At 38.8% G+C, this 15,658-nt stretch overlaps 1 protein-coding gene across 4 annotated transcripts in view; it reads left to right on the plus strand.

The window, feature by feature from the left end:
• Nucleotides 1-15,561, plus strand: part of itsn2a (intersectin 2a) — a 60,199-nt gene extending 44,638 nt beyond the window's left edge. Inside the window, exons 24-39 of one of the 4 annotated variants that reach the window (XM_041804651.1) lie at nucleotides 435-468; nucleotides 619-740; nucleotides 1,645-1,741; nucleotides 4,485-4,676; nucleotides 4,861-4,905; nucleotides 8,432-8,553; nucleotides 8,980-9,086; nucleotides 10,054-10,237; nucleotides 10,344-10,442; nucleotides 10,527-10,694; nucleotides 10,791-11,003; nucleotides 11,093-11,214; nucleotides 11,292-11,374; nucleotides 12,420-12,503; nucleotides 12,597-12,770; nucleotides 14,806-15,561. In XM_041804651.1, coding sequence (XP_041660585.1) covers nucleotides 435-468; nucleotides 619-740; nucleotides 1,645-1,741; nucleotides 4,485-4,676; nucleotides 4,861-4,905; nucleotides 8,432-8,553; nucleotides 8,980-9,086; nucleotides 10,054-10,237; nucleotides 10,344-10,442; nucleotides 10,527-10,694; nucleotides 10,791-11,003; nucleotides 11,093-11,214; nucleotides 11,292-11,374; nucleotides 12,420-12,503; nucleotides 12,597-12,770; nucleotides 14,806-14,957 — 1,998 coding nt within the window. In that variant the 3' untranslated portion in view covers nucleotides 14,958-15,561. The remainder of the gene's footprint in view (nucleotides 1-434; nucleotides 469-618; nucleotides 741-1,644; nucleotides 1,742-4,484; nucleotides 4,677-4,860; nucleotides 4,906-8,431; nucleotides 8,554-8,979; nucleotides 9,087-10,053; nucleotides 10,238-10,343; nucleotides 10,443-10,526; nucleotides 10,695-10,790; nucleotides 11,004-11,092; nucleotides 11,215-11,291; nucleotides 11,375-12,419; nucleotides 12,504-12,596; nucleotides 12,771-14,805) is intronic. The other 3 variants (XM_041804650.1, XM_041804653.1, XM_041804652.1) reach the window with 3 other exon arrangements.
• The last annotated feature ends 97 nt before the right edge of the window (nucleotides 15,562-15,658 follow it).

The following is a 15,658-nucleotide window of genomic DNA, read 5'->3' on the forward strand; positions in this document are numbered from 1 at the left end:
TGATTTAAGGGCTGCTAAGTCGATTAATTGGTGCAAATATGCAAATGAGGTGAGGCATTTTGCGGCAGTGATTTAAGGTACAGTAAGTAAATTAATTAGTGCAAACATGCATGTGAGTCATTTTACTGCAGTGATTCAAGGTACAGATAATAGATTTATTAATGCAATTATTAGTGCAAGAGTGCATATGAAATGAGGCATTTATCACAGTGAGCTTTCTTACAGTATTTGAGATACAGTAAAGCAGTAAGAGACAGTGCAGGATGTTGTACATTTAGCAGGGCTAAGGTGCTTGTTACATGAAAGTTCTATTTTCTGACTCTGGCTATTAAGTATAATTTTTTCTATGTTAAATACATTGATTTATCTCGAATTTTAAATATTTCTTGTTTTCAAACATTACTTTGTAATTTACCCCCTCTTAAATAATTTAGGGGACGAGACCTGGAGCTCCAGCCAAAAAGCCTGGTGAGAGCACACACATCAGATTAAAAGGACAACACGCTCTGACACACCTGCACAAACAATCACCGCCATAGCCTGCTGATTAGCTCTATTATGCTCCTGACATTTACCCGATATAAAGATCCTCAGGTTTTCTTTCTGCTCGATCTGCAGAGATCGCCCAGGCAGTCGCTACAGCCATCGCACCCACGATGCATCAGCTGCAGCTGTCTCCAGGGCAACTGATTGTGGTCCTGGCCAAGAACTCCACCGGCTGGTGGCTCGGGGAACTGCAGGTCAGAGATTAAAGCCACAGGGGTGCCTAAGAGAGTTAAAGTAGTCTCTCTTTTTGGGCACTAACAAGATTTTACTCCAGGAGTGCATTAGGCTTGTAACACTTATGTGATTTTAAGGTCAATTGCACTTTAGAGCGCTGTGTAAGCATGATTAATCTGTATGAAGAGCTCTTAAATCTGCCGCCCGTTTTCATAGAGGGATATTTTAATCTCATATTGCTTGACTTTTTTAACTTGGCATCTAAAAGTTCCTCATTATTTAATAGTAAAATGAGTGACAGTGTTTAGAAAATGATGTAGTATAGCTTTCAGATGAAGATGTTTCTGTATCTGCTGAGCGAGGAGCTTGTGAGAAGTTGACGGGCAGTTAAAGGAGTAATAACAGGGTTGTCTATAGGTCATACACTACATCCACAGCAGTGAGAAGTCAATAATCTCTGCTTACTTTGTGCTGAGGCTGCAGCTGCAGATTTAGTTAAGCTCTTAGTGAGCAGTTTGACACAGTTAAGAGACAGCTGAATCAAGCTAGCAGAAAAAAGGGGCGGACAGCTCAGGCAGGACACTGAAAATTTAAGTCGTAGGAGTAAACAGGATTGCCACAACTTCGTCAAAATTTGCAAGTCCCTTGCTACTATTCATTATTCTAAGTTTAGATGAATAGGATAGCAATCTGCTTTCAAAGGACCTTCGGTGGATCTTTTGTCTGATTTATGAAGGCAGTGAAAATAAATGCCAAGTAAAGAGCCATCCTTTTTAATATGGATGGCTGTTGGAACTGCTGAGATTCCCGAGGTTCTGCTCTTCACACGACAGAATCAATCCATCAATTCATCTCTTGATTAGGAATTCAGAAACTGAATCGGTGGTGGATTGATTTACTCTTGCTGGCTCTTCTCCCCTACAGGCTCGAGGCAGGAAGCGGCAGAGAGGCTGGTTTCATTCGTCTCACGTCAAGCTGCTTGGCCCCTCCAGCAGCAAGTCGTCCCCCTCTCCTCTGCCAGGTGAGGCTGACACACTTTGAACAAGACATCCTGTGTGTGAGCAGACTGCAGGATCAGTTGTTTTCTTACACAGTGGTCCTCAGGTTTGTTTACACATTTTCTTATTTGGATTGCAGTGCTGATAGAGTATACTGACGAGCAAAATGCAGAATCGCACATTTAGAGGCTGTGATTATTTTGACAGTCCTATGAAGTGATCATGAATTTAATTGTCTTTAGTTTAGATAATAAACAAAAGAAATGCACATGAATGTATAAAATCGACAATCAAAATGTGTCAAATGCAACCACATCTTGACTTTCTGTTCGACTCTTCAACGCTGATTTACCTGGAATTTATAATTTATGTGACAAGATTGAAGTGTTTCTTTCATTTTTGGAATTTAAAAGTTGATCAGCATTGTTATAAAAGTTGATCAGCATTGTTATTAATGTTGACATATAATACCCCATTTCCACCTTTGAACGCAGTCCCTGTGGAGGAGGTTTTTTTGACCCAGTATAAACTAACTCTAAACAGCCTTTCTCAGACCCTTGGTTTTGGTGAGTGTCTCTTTAAATACAAATAAGCTCCTCATAACCCCTCCCTTCTCTTCTTTGGGGTTGTACTGACACAAGAACAGCTGTGTGTTACCATTTCTTCGGGTGGAGTTGCCAGATAAAACACAGGTATTAATATAATATTTTAGACATCATAGACTATGAACTAAGCCATAGAGTTGGCTTATTTCACATTTTTTGGGCTAGTAGATACTCCAGATCAGAGTTTCCGCAAGACTTTTTTTGTCCCCGGTTTATATTTTATAGTAATATACATGTTATTGTGTTTCAAATACATGGGCCAGACGTGGCCATCGAACAGGCCGGATGGATCTGGCACCATGTAGTTCCTAGAGCACCTCCTCTTTTTGCATTCTTCATGCGGGATGGAAATAAAGTAACGTTGGTTCAGCACATCAATCAAAGGTTTGTAGGTGTAAAGCAGAAAGCCTAAGGATGTGAGTCTCTTCCTCCTTAGTGTCAGACTTTGTGACGATCCCAGTGTCCAGGGTGTTATAAACGCCATGAGATTTCTCAAACTTCACCGGGTTCTCCAACCATGTGTAGATTGTACTCGTCATGGCGACCATGTAATATTTTATATTACTATAAAATAATATAATTTATATTAAAGGATTCTCGCAACGTCTTCTAGGTTACACAAAATATAGCATGCAAGTATTCAGTATTTACTCATCTGGTCATTGGCATGTTTTCTGCCAGACATTTTGACTGATTATATTTTTATCTGCCAGACATCCGCTCTTGAGACTGGCCAATGACCGACAAATGCCGGCTAATGGAAACTCAGCTCCAGATACACAAGTATATGTGCAAAAATACCTAAAAGTGTGTTTTCCTTCGTACATGCGCTCTTAAACTGTTAAAAATAGTTACTAAAGTTAAAAAAAAAAACACTCAACATTGTCGGTGTGAAAAGTGCTATACAAGCTCAAATAAACCAACCATTTAATACTTATTTAGAGCAGCGTATTCCAGTTTCCTTTACTCCCTTTTTTAAACTTATTTTGTTTACATTATACATTTTTTCACTGTATCTTTATTGCCAGAAAGTTTGTGATGCAAACTATATTCCATTTTTCGCTGTTTTTTTCCATCTCTCATTTTTGATGTCTTATCAGTAGTCTCTCATGTTATTTTCACATAAAAATACCAATTTTAGATTAACGTTGCATTGTAAAATGCTCATAGAGTCATGTTGTGTATAGCTCCAATTCAAAACCATTTTTTCTCTCAAAGCCTTTTAAAATGAACAGTTGTAGGCTGTACTCTTAGATATATTATTTACAAATACATAAAAATATTTCACCATGGCACAACACTTGACAACATTGAGTAACTGTGGCAGGAAAAACTGTATTTGAAGCCATGTTGAACAGCAGTGTGCTTCAACTGCCATCACATGCCATCATTCTGATGTTTGGCAGGTAAATGTTTAACATCTTGGCATACAAACAGTAGCTATTTTGAATTAAACACACATCAGAGCTGATGCTAAATTTTGTGTTTTGTTTGGATCAGAAAAGTACCTGCATACTTAAAAGCCACTATTAGGAACTCTTGATTTGTGTCTATTTTGGAAGCACCACTGGAAGAAAGTGGTATGTCTTATTTATCAGATGGTTCTGTTAACAGTCAAAAGTCTACCTCTTTAAGAATCTCTGCTTTTGAAAATGCATTAATAAAGGTTGTTTATGCAGCATGCTGTTTAGTGCCTTGTCAGCACCTACCCCCTGGCAGGAGTTTCAGCAGTAAACATAACAGTGTAGAAATAGTTCATCTTTATGCTGATGATCATGTTTGATTTGTTTTAACTCATAGACATCAGTGTTAGTTTTAGTTAATCAACCTGCTAAGAAAATCCTCTCTGGAGCTTTAAGTGTTTTGCAAATTAATATCCAACTTCTTTATGGCCCAAAATAATGCTAGGCTGTCCAGTGGTTTAAATTCAGGAAGAAAAAAGTTTGCTAAGTTTAACCATATGTTTGAATGTGGATCTGTTTGTACCTTGAGAACCACAGGCACTAGATGAGAAGTTGCGACAGCCAGTCTTGATATGCCTATGAATGTCTCAAACCTAAGTGTCATATAAATCCATGATAGGCCAGCGCAGCCTACAAAAGTAAATACTCTGAAACATCTACGAAACATTTTTAAAGCCTTTCATGTCTTCATTCTTTAGTGTGCCAAGTTATTGCAATGTATGACTACACGGCTGCCAATGTGGACGAGCTGAGCTTCTCTAAGGGTCAGCTGATCAACGTTTTGGACAAAACCAACCCTGACTGGTGGAAAGGGGAAGCCAATGGGGTCACAGGCCTGCTGCCCACCAATTATGTCAAGATGACAACAGAGTCAGACCCCAGCCAGCAATGTGAGTAACACTCAACTTCTTTTTTTTCTGTGACAGTATCAGTAGGGGAAATGTTATGATTTTAGGATTTTAATGGGTTTTATTGTGCCTTGTTTTGGCTAATTTAAAGTCATATTTGTTAATTAAATAATCAGTCTCTCTCCAGTTCATTACAAAACCTGCCTGATTTACTTGACTCGTTCAGGTACAGTAGATTCCTTACCAATGTCAGAGCATGGACAGACTGAGGGTAAGCTAAAGAACAGTGCTTTCTTTCAATCACAGAGGGACTGTTGGTGAAATAAACTCACTGCACTTAAAAACGTCAGTCATTCATGCACGATGTTGTTTATGACACTTGTTTAAAGGTGGTTCGCTCTGATCTTTTGATATTATCAAGAAAAACAAAGTTTTTATTCAATTTAAATTAACATTCAAGATTTGCCTTTAAAGTGTCTTTTCAACAGGAATTTAATTTTATCTCATATTTTTGGGAAGTTTTGATTATTTTTGTGTCATGCATATCATCATATGCCCAGTCCACATGAGCTTACATGAATCAAGAATTTAATTTTGAATTTGGCAGTTTTAGACACATCAGATTTAAACAGCCATATTTAAGCCATTTTGCTCATCAGGCAACTGCAGAATTTTAGGGTTTTTACAAGCCATTTCATACAGTAATAACTCACTCTCTGGTGTTATCATATTTTGAACTATAAGGAATTACATTTGAAAAACATTTTATCTCTTATACAGGTCTTTTATATAAAAATAATGCTAGTCAAGTAATAGCTTAGCATAAAACCTGGAAGCATAAATTATATATTAGCAAAATTCTCCTCAAAAGTAAAGCTACTATAATAATTTTGCTAAAGGGACACAATATAGCTTATTTGCCTGGATGTTTTACCATTCTCTTGATTTTATTAATCAATCATGGTCAATAAATTTTTGCTGTTTGACCAGAAAAAAAGAAAGAAAAATTCCCTTTAATGCCAAAGTGAAAACAAATGTCTACAAAGCAATGCTAATTAAATAAAAAGTATTTAAGGTACAACAGCCGACACTGGAAGTCTTGTAAAGGTAGAGGGAAAATATTGCAGCAAAACATAAAAATGTCGGAGGACTATCTTATTCAGTCTGCAAGAGAACTACAGCTTGGGAGAGGATTAATTTTTCATATTTTAAAAAGAGATGGGAGTGGTATGGATCTTTTTATTAATTTCAAGCATTTATGAATAACCATTTTCCCTAAATGTCAGACTTTTCTTATGTTGCCAACAAATCACTGATTTGGAAAATTAAATTGCACAAAAACAGCGTAGTTTAAAATTAAACAGGCACGTTTTTACAAATCACTTTAAAAACCCACTTCATTTCCACTGGTTGATTGAAGAGTACAGATACAGCACAATGCCCATGTTCACTATGCAAAGTGTGCGTACACTGATCACTGTTTGGTTGGGATGAATGTATTTCCATGTTTGTTCATCTACACAACATAGCGGGTCTGATCAAAACACAGGGCTCATTTTGAAGCAGATAATGTGTATTTGGATTGGTATTCATAGCTCATATGTCACTCATGCAGCAGTGGGTCTCTGTTAACAAGAGTGAACACGGTGGACATTTAATGAGGGTGAACTTGTTAAAGGCTGCACACAAAACATGCAGAAATGTAAACTCTAATGAACATGCTCTGACACACCCTGGTACATGTGCTTCATTAGATAAAATAGTTTAAAATTAGCATCACGCTCCAGCTGATATGATAAGTAACAACATTTACATCTCCTGAAATACATTATTAATGTGCCTGCATGTGTGAGTCTAGCATTAATATTCAAACTATAATAATGTCTGCTGTCTCTCCGCCTCTCCTTCATCTCACTCACCTCCCCCTCCCGCTCCTCCACTTCATCTCTCTTTTTCCTCTGTAGGACAGTAACGCTGGCTTTCCCCTCTCTTCTTCCTCCTCCTTCTTTCTCACCTCTTCTGTCTGAGCCAATCCGACTTGCCCTGTTGTGACAGGAAGCCCAGCCGCCGGCAAGAACAGCCCAGCTTTCCACCTTCACTTCTTTTAGGACTCTGCTGTTCTCTGCTTCTATTTTTGAAGCCTTTTTTCTTTTGATTTTTTCATTTAGCATCTTTAAACTCCTCCTCTTTAATTTTTTATCCTACTGTCTCTTTCTACAAGATATTTATTTTTCACCCTAATCCCCCCTTGCTGTCTCCTCTCCTTTGTGTCCCTTGATGTTTCTTGAACTAACTAATTAACAAAGGGGAGTGAGGCAGAGGCAGCTAGACGTGTCATGGAGGCATTTGTCACTATGATACCGCGGCATGAAATGTGAAATTTTGCTAAAGATAATTAGAAAGATGGAGCAACACAGAAATGAATATAATATGTAAATTGCACCAGAATGAAGTACTTTAGTTTTCTAAATTAAGGCTATGAAACAGTATAATGAAGAATTTTTATAACAGGGTCACTCATTCTTGCACTAACAACAGTAAACCTTGCTAAACTGGACCAATCTGAACCCTATTGCTTTAATCTCCTATAACCTTGATTGCTGCTTGCTGATGCATTGCTTGTGCTAATGCTAAATTATCGTGATTTAACTATTCAATTCTTCCATTTATTAATGCTTCCAACTGACTTTAAAGGTTGAGTTTCATCCTGTACTGAACTGTGGTATCACCAGCACAAAAAAAAAAAAAAAAACACACATATAAACCTAGCCCAGTAAGGAAATTTGTGTCTGGTAGATTATTTCTTTGTTGTAACTTGGTAATAAATGTTATATTGGTGGAAAGCTTGTCTATTTCCCTTTTAAATGTTGCCACACTTGTGGAAGGAAAATGCCTTTGTGGGATGAGCTGCAGAGCTGAATATGTGAAAAATTTGCCAAACCTTCTCTGCCAATGCCAAACAGCTGGTGGATTTGGTGGATTGGATAATTAAAGTCTTGAGAAACAAGACATATTGGCAATTTAAAAATGTATTCATTTAACAAACAGTAGAAGAACCATACACAGCTAAAACAGCCTTGCATCTCCTCCTCATGTTGGTCACCAGCCTGGTCACACACTGCGATGGAATGGCAATGGCGACCCACATACTCAGCTCTGCTGCTCATCCGACAAATGCATGTTCCTTACAAATGTGGCACCATTTAAAATGGAAATAAATATGCTTTCCGATGGTATCACATTTGCAGCCACAAAGCAACAAAGAAAAAAATCCACCAAACACAAACATCTTTACTTTTTGTACTAGGTTTTAATTAGCATACCAAATTTTCAGAGAAGAGTTCAATGACACAAAACTGCTGACATTTTCGTCCAATATTACCTCAAAGACCTGAATGACCAACTGAGTCTTCCACTGCTCTTTAGCTCAAGCATTTTTCTCATTCACACCTATGCAATCATTTGGAGGAAGTGCTCCACCATGAAAGGTGCTTGTTTTCTTTGATTCAGTGTCCCTGGTGGCAGTGTCCTTAGCATTAGCGTTGCTTGATATGTCCTTTAAGTTCCCGTACTGCGACTACAACGTGCCTCACTCTTGTCCGTGCATTAAATGTAAATAAAAATCATAACATAGAACTTCTAATAAAGGGAGATTTTAACATGCTGATGTTTGTAGTGTTGTTTTTTTATATTTTCTCGTCATGAGACATTGACAGGATAGCGTTTGTGCGTGTTGTGCATGTTTGTGTTCCTGCATGCATGCATGGCTGCATGTTTGCATGCACGTATGCATGTAGGGTGTGCTGACCTGGTGACACTGGACTCGATGACGCCTCAGGAGAGGAAGAGACAGGGTTACATCCATGAACTTATCCAGACTGAGGAGACATATGTGGAGGACCTGGAGCTGGTTCTAGAGGTACAGATGAACTTGCACACAGACTAAACTGTCAGAATGTTTGATACTTCAATACTTCATGTTTTAAAATGACTCAATCTTGAGGCTCGATCTTTTTCGTAGCACAGCTGTGTAGGAGAGGAATGAGTTCACAACAGAAATGCTGCCAATATTTTTGTGCAACTAAACAGTCCACTTGCCTGCAATTTTTATTTTAAAGTAAGAAATAACCCAATATTGTCTGTCTAGAGCTTATATTTTATTTTATTTTATAGTATAGTTTATAGTATAGTTATATTTTATTTTGTAGTATAGAAACAGAAGTCAATCACATTTAATTTCACTAGGATGCTGTGACAACATTAATGCATACTTAAAAAACACAGGTGTGCTCCAAAAGCATTGACTTTTTTTCTAACATTTTCCTTATTTGTTTCTGTCACTCAGGTCTTCTACAAGCCCATGTCAGAGTCCGGTCGTCTCACAGAAGATGAGATGGGAGTGATCTTTGTCAACTGGAGGGAGCTGATAATGTGTAACACCAAATTACTCAAGTAGGTACCAAACATTACCTTAAGTGATCATTCTTTTCTGCTTTGAGAACAACACTTATCACAAGTGGAGAAATATTCAGGAGAAAAATACACTTTAAAGACTGTGGCTCCGCAGAGAGAGTTGGTCGTCTTGTGACCGGAAGGCTGTGGATATGATCCCCAGCTCCTGCAGTCACATGTGTCTATTGGCAGGCACTTAACTCACATTCGCACCCACTGATGCACTTGGACGTATGAATGAGATTAGCAAATACTGATGGCCAATTTCATCCCCTCTGCCATCAAAGTATGAGAGTACAAATGTGGAGTGTGAATGGGTGTAAGCTCATGTTCATCCATTTACCAATTTCCATTTTCTGTCCGATTATTGAGGATGCTTTAGGACAGAACAAATTTTAATATTGAATTTGAATTTTTTATAATTGAAACCAAGTTCTCAGAGGCTTCAGGAGTTATCACATATTCATGAAGAGGTAAACCAAAAACATGTTTTATATCCTTTGCATCAAATGAATCATTTTAATCACATTTTCAGCCAAGTAACCCCTAACGGGCACAGAATGTGTTTTGGTGGTAAAATTGTGCTTTATAAAGAGGTGAAATACAATATTGGCGTCTTATTTACTTAAAAATAACCCTGAAAAACTTTATCATAATAGCTGGCTACATGAGGGTATTAGCTGATGTCTCGCTCCATAAAAAGCTGAGAACATGGAGTTTACTGGGGAGAGAAAAAAATCAAATTAAAGATAAAGGATTTTGGGCAAAGTTGTTAAAGGAATTACTTCAACACTTTTGGTTGTGCTTGTTTAGTCATGTTGAATTTTGTTTCAAAGACAGATCAACTGACTGAAAGAAAGAAAATAACTTGAAAGTGCCTTCTGCATTTCTCTAAAGTGCCTTATAACAGACCAGCCCCACCTATTGAGAAACGCTGTTTTTCACTGTTATCATCTTTGTTTTTCAGGGCTCTGCGAGTCCGTAAGAAGACAGGAGGAGAAAACATGCCGGTCCAGCTGATAGGGGATCTGCTGGCCTCGGAGCTCGCTCATATGCTGCCCTACATCCGCTTCTGCTCCTGTCAGCTCAACGCTGCCGCCCTGCTGCAAAACAAAACGTACAACCAGCCTGACTTTAAAGACTTCCTCAAGGTACCCACTGTAGCTAAAGAAAGACAAAACAGTCAGGGCCAAGATATTTCTGTGGGATACAACAAAAAAAAGTCCTGTCTCTCACTGCTTATCTCCTCTTGAGCAGAAGATTGCCACCAACTATCGCTGCAAAGGGATGCCACTGTCCAGTTTCCTTCTCAAGCCCATGCAGAGGATCACACGCTACCCCCTGCTCATAAAGAATGTCAGTGAATATACTTTCTTTAAAATCTGATATTCTTTGGCTTCTACATCTCGCTCTGACCCTTCCTCTGTCCTTTTTGGTCAGATCCTTGAGCACACCCCAGATGTTCACGCAGACCGCGGCCCACTGAGAGAAGCTCTAGAGCGAGCTGAGGAGTTGTGCTCTCAGGTCAATGAGGGAGTCAGGGAGAAGGAGAACTCAGACAGGCTGGAGTGGATCCAGAGCCACGTCCAGTGTGAGGGTCCTATTGAGGTAAACACATTCAGACATGACTCACACCGACTGTATTTGGCAGTGAGCTTTCTCTCTCCTCTTCATCTCTCTGTATTTACCTCCTCTCTCTTTCAGCACTTGGTTTTCAACTCGCTGACTAACTGCCTCGGGCCTCGCAAGCTGCTCCACAGTGGACGTCTTCACAAAACCAAAAGCAGCAGGGAGCTGTGGGTTTTCCTCTTTAATGATTTCCTCCTCCTCACACACAGTGCCAAACCCTTCTCCTCCTCAGGAGCAGACAAGCTGTTCAGCCCAAAGACCAACATCCAGCTGAAGATGTACAAAACAGTAAGCATGTTTCACTGACAGGAATAGAAATACAAGGGTTGGGATGATTTACTTATTCATGACTCTCATCACTTCCTGTTCTTCACTAGCCACTGTTTCTAAATGAGGTTTTGGTTAAAATGCCTCCTGATCCATCAAGCGATGAGCCGCTTTTCCACGTCTCCCACATCGATCGGGTCTACACTCTGAAAACTGAGACCTTAAACGAGAGGTTAGCATGCACAAACATCCACTTCACTGAAAACTTCATAAAACTGTTTAATATATTTTTGTTTACTGTGTTTGCAGGACGGCGTGGGTCCAGAAAATCAAGGCAGCATCTGAACATTTTATAGAAACAGAGAAGAAAAAGAGAGAAAAGGCTTATCAAGGTAAACAGCTTATTGCTGACTGTGCTTGGGCATGTGTTTAAGATAGTTACTGCATAAGTTTTGATGGTGTATGGTGCTCACATAGCATTTGAACTCTGCAGGTAAGTGTGAATTACATGCAAAAACAATCTTGGAACACATCAGCAATCATCGTCTGATAAATGCTTGTACCTCTGGGAATGGAGGGAAATTTACTCTAAAGTACAGTAGCTTAACATGCTCTTATTTTAGCTGTATAAGCTGGAAAAAGAGACTTAATTTGATGTTTTCTGGTGGTTGCAAAATAACATCATGAGGCAGATTTGGAAAAAGAAAAAATAAAGCTTTATCAACAGAATGAAGGAGGAGCTGGGGTGGAGGAGGGTTGCAAAAAGCAGCTTGCAATGGGAGCAGCAAAGAGTAGCCAGGCTAGAGCAGCTTAAATAATGGAGCATGAGTGCGATTGGCCAATCGGCTTACTGCCTAATATACTGCCAGCTAGTTTCTGGGACTGTGCTACATCCAGCAGTGTGACAAAAGCTTTAGGCTAGGTTAGTGAATGCCAGCAACAGTGTGATCAGCACTGAGAGAAGTCGTTATTAAATGGACCACCTTGTTGAGAGAATAAGCTGTAGAGTTATTAAGATCCTATTATGTTAGAATAAAGAGACAGCAAAATACATTGAGTGCAGACCAAATGTGAGACAATTAAATTTCAACTGTCGTGAAGACTTAAAAAAAATGGAAGGAACAAGATCTGTTTTTTGAGTCTGTACTTTTCAACATTATCAATCATTTAAACTTCAAGTTTTAATAGTATGAAGTATTAATAATTTTTACATCATGAGGCAAAGTTCAATCACTGCACACTAAAACTCTGCTCTGAAACCACAAACTTTTGGTGAAAAATTCAAGGTTTCCAGTAAATTCTCAACCCCCCCCCCGAAAATTCTTTCTCCTTCTTGTGTAATTATTTTCTTTTTTTCACTCAGAAAGATGCAAGTTACCTTAGAAACTGTTTAATTAAATTCTTTTGGCCTACCTCTGATGTCTGTGTTTGTTGTAGCCCGTTCCCTCAAGAGCAGCGGTATCGGTCGACTGCTGGTGACCGTCACAGAAGCTCAGGAGCTCAAAGCTTGTAAACCTAACGGTAAGAATTTGTGAATGAATACAGATCCTTAAATATAGTGTTTATCGCCACATTTCTTACAAACAGTATTTATAAGGAACATCTTTTTTCCAGGTAAGAGTAATCCGTATTGTGAGCTGACCATGGGCGCCCAGTGTTACACCTCTCGACCAATCAGTGACACTCTAAACCCAAAGTGGAACTTCAACTGTCAGTTCTTCATCAAAGATCTGTACCAGGATGTTCTGTGTATCACCGTGTTTGAGAAAGACCAGTTCTCACCAGATGGTCAGTGGATGACAGACACACACATCACTGATAATCTTACACAATCAGAGTGGATTATTAGTATTTTTTTATTTATCCTGCCCTACTGGATGAAGATTAAACACTAGATTATGCCAGTTGTTGATGTTTGCTTTGACTTGTCTTCTCTGACTTCTTTTTGATATTGAGTTGTTTGCAGTTTGTTTCCTCACATGCCACTGTGGTGGGTTCCTGCGTGTTTTTTAAGATGTAGACAGTACAGCTATTAAAACCAAATTTTAAAAGGATAGACAAGTGTTTATATAATTCCCAACATTTTGTAATTCGATACATGGGTTAAAGAATTGTTCAAGGTTTAGCATATTTATTTCAGATCAAAACATCCCTTCACTCCCCCTTCCTTCCTGCCTGCATACTTCCCTTCCCCCTCCTGTCCTGTTTCACCAGCAAGTGTCCATAAGATGGAGAGTGGCAGACAAGTGTATTGTAGAGCAAGTTGCAGTAGTCAATTTCAAGCACCGATATGCATCTTCAAGTTGATTCAGATTTTGTTTACTTTACTACTTTATTGGCAACATTCTGTCACCATGCCCTGCATACAACATTACTGATCTCTACAGATAGATACTCCAATGAAAATATGTAATGTAAAATAAATGACTGCATAAATATTATCCCCTTTAAAGTGACTAATCTAATTAGACAAATATATAGGTGCTAGTAGTCCCACAAGTGAAATGGAGATTGCCTGAGTGCTGTGAATGTGTCTCAAGTGATTGTAGTATAATGAAACCTCTGTCTAGGAGGTCAGTCACTAGTTAATCAGTATTACTGGCTACCATTACACCATGAAGACAAAAGAACACCCAAAGCAACTCAGAGAAGAGGTTTTTAAAAAGTACAAGTCATTATAAGGGACTGAACATCCCCCAGAGTTCAGTTAAATCCATCATCAAGAAATGGAAGGAATATGGCACATGAGTAAATCTGCTTGATCAGGCTGTCCTCACAAACTGAGTGACCATGCAAAAAGGAGAGGAGTGAGAGAGACCACCAAGACACCTATATCTACTCTGAAGAAGTTACAAGCTTTAGCAGCTGAGATGGGAGAGACTCTGCATACATCTGTTGCCTAGGTTGTTCATCAGTCAAAGCTTTATGGGAGAGCAGCAAAGAGAAAGCCACTGATGAAGAAAACTCAACTTGAATTCACCAAAAGGCATGGGGGAGATGCCATGGTCAGGTGGAAGAAAGTTCTTTGGTCTGATGAGACCAAAATGGTGCTTTTGGTGATCAGAAAAGCCGCTATGTTTGGCAGCCACCAAACACTGCACAACACCACAAACACACCATCCCCACTGTGAAACACAGTGGTGGCAGCATCATGCTTCTTGGCAGTCATCCCTGGAGAGCATGTAAAGGCAGAGGGTAAAAGGAATATGGCAAAATACAGGAAAACCCTGGAGGACAATCTTATTCAGTCTACAAGAGAACTAAGGTCAAAGCCCAGGGCTGCTCCCGCCCAATCCCTGTGCAACCTGACAGAGCTTTAGCTTTAAGAAGAATGGAGTAAAATTGCCGTGTCCAGATGTGCAAACCTGACTGAGACCTATCCACACAGACTCAGTGGAGTGATTTTCATAATTTAATGGAATAATTTACCTTAAAGTAAAATACTGATTCAAGCCTTAAATTTCATGTTTTCTGGATTCCCCACTGTTCTTTTAGGTTTAAGTGTATTTAGGTGGTAAAATAAACAAAACATTAGTGAAAATCCTTGTTTTTCAGGGATACTTATCAACAGTTTGAAAATGAATAGGCATACAAACAAACAAAAATATTTGCTAATGGCAAGCCTTTTCAGTCACTGGCAGTTGACATAAAGAATATCAAATGTTTGATTTAACCTCAGTTCTAGGCCTTTTTAATATTATGCATTTTAATTTACAACAAACCTACCATAGTGGGTTGTCAGCCACATTTTCATCAAAATGCTCTTTCTTTTTGGTCTCTGATAAAACATTTTTTCTCCTCTGACTGTTTCCTGCATCTTTAGATTTCCTGGGTCGCACTGAGGTTCCTGTTGCAACTATAAAGAAAGAGATGGAGAGCAAAGGTGCTGCAAATCGTCGCTTACTGCTGCATGAAGTCCCCACTGGAGAAGTTTCCGTCAAACTGGACCTGCAGCTGTATGAGCCGACCAAATGAGGACAACACACCCTAAGCATACACCACTTAACTTTAAAGCAATGAAGAGGAAACATTTATTTTTGCAATAGTAAAATACACCTTAAAGCCACTGTTGGCATCAATATAAGTGTTGTCACAGCACTTACAGACTGGTCTGAGCCTGCCAGATTGATTACATTTAAGCTAAAAGGAAGGAGACCTTACCAAAAACATGGAATTATATCCTCATGAACTGAAGTAGTCAAGTCAGGAACTGTAAATGTATTTGCAAATATTTTTGTGTTCAACACATAAAAGTGCAATTAAAAAAAGAAAACATACCTTAAATTTACTGGTTGAAGGGTAGAGTTTTGTACATTTTCACAGCCTTTTATAAAATTTTACAACCAATGAAGTAAAATGCTTTTGGTTTCCTTTTGTCTGAATCTGGAAATATTTCAGTGCATTTCAGCTGTTCCTCCTGCTCCTGGACAGTTGCCTGTTATCCTTGTCATTTCAAATGTTGCACAATACTGTACAGTAAAATGTTAAAAATTAACCCTAAGTTTGAGGGTAATTATGAAGTTTCTTGTCAAGTAAGGCCATCAAATACTCAATGTGGCATAAATAAAAAGTACAAACACAGTTCAGTACATTTATTTCTTTCATTGTTTTCTGCAGTAAAGACACAACAACTCTTTCAAAAACAGTCCCATGTGAATATGTGAGGTAGACAGAAA

Source organism: Cheilinus undulatus, linkage group 14, assembly GCF_018320785.1.
Source record: "Cheilinus undulatus linkage group 14, ASM1832078v1, whole genome shotgun sequence".
NCBI lineage: Eukaryota > Metazoa > Chordata > Actinopteri > Labriformes > Labridae > Cheilinus > Cheilinus undulatus.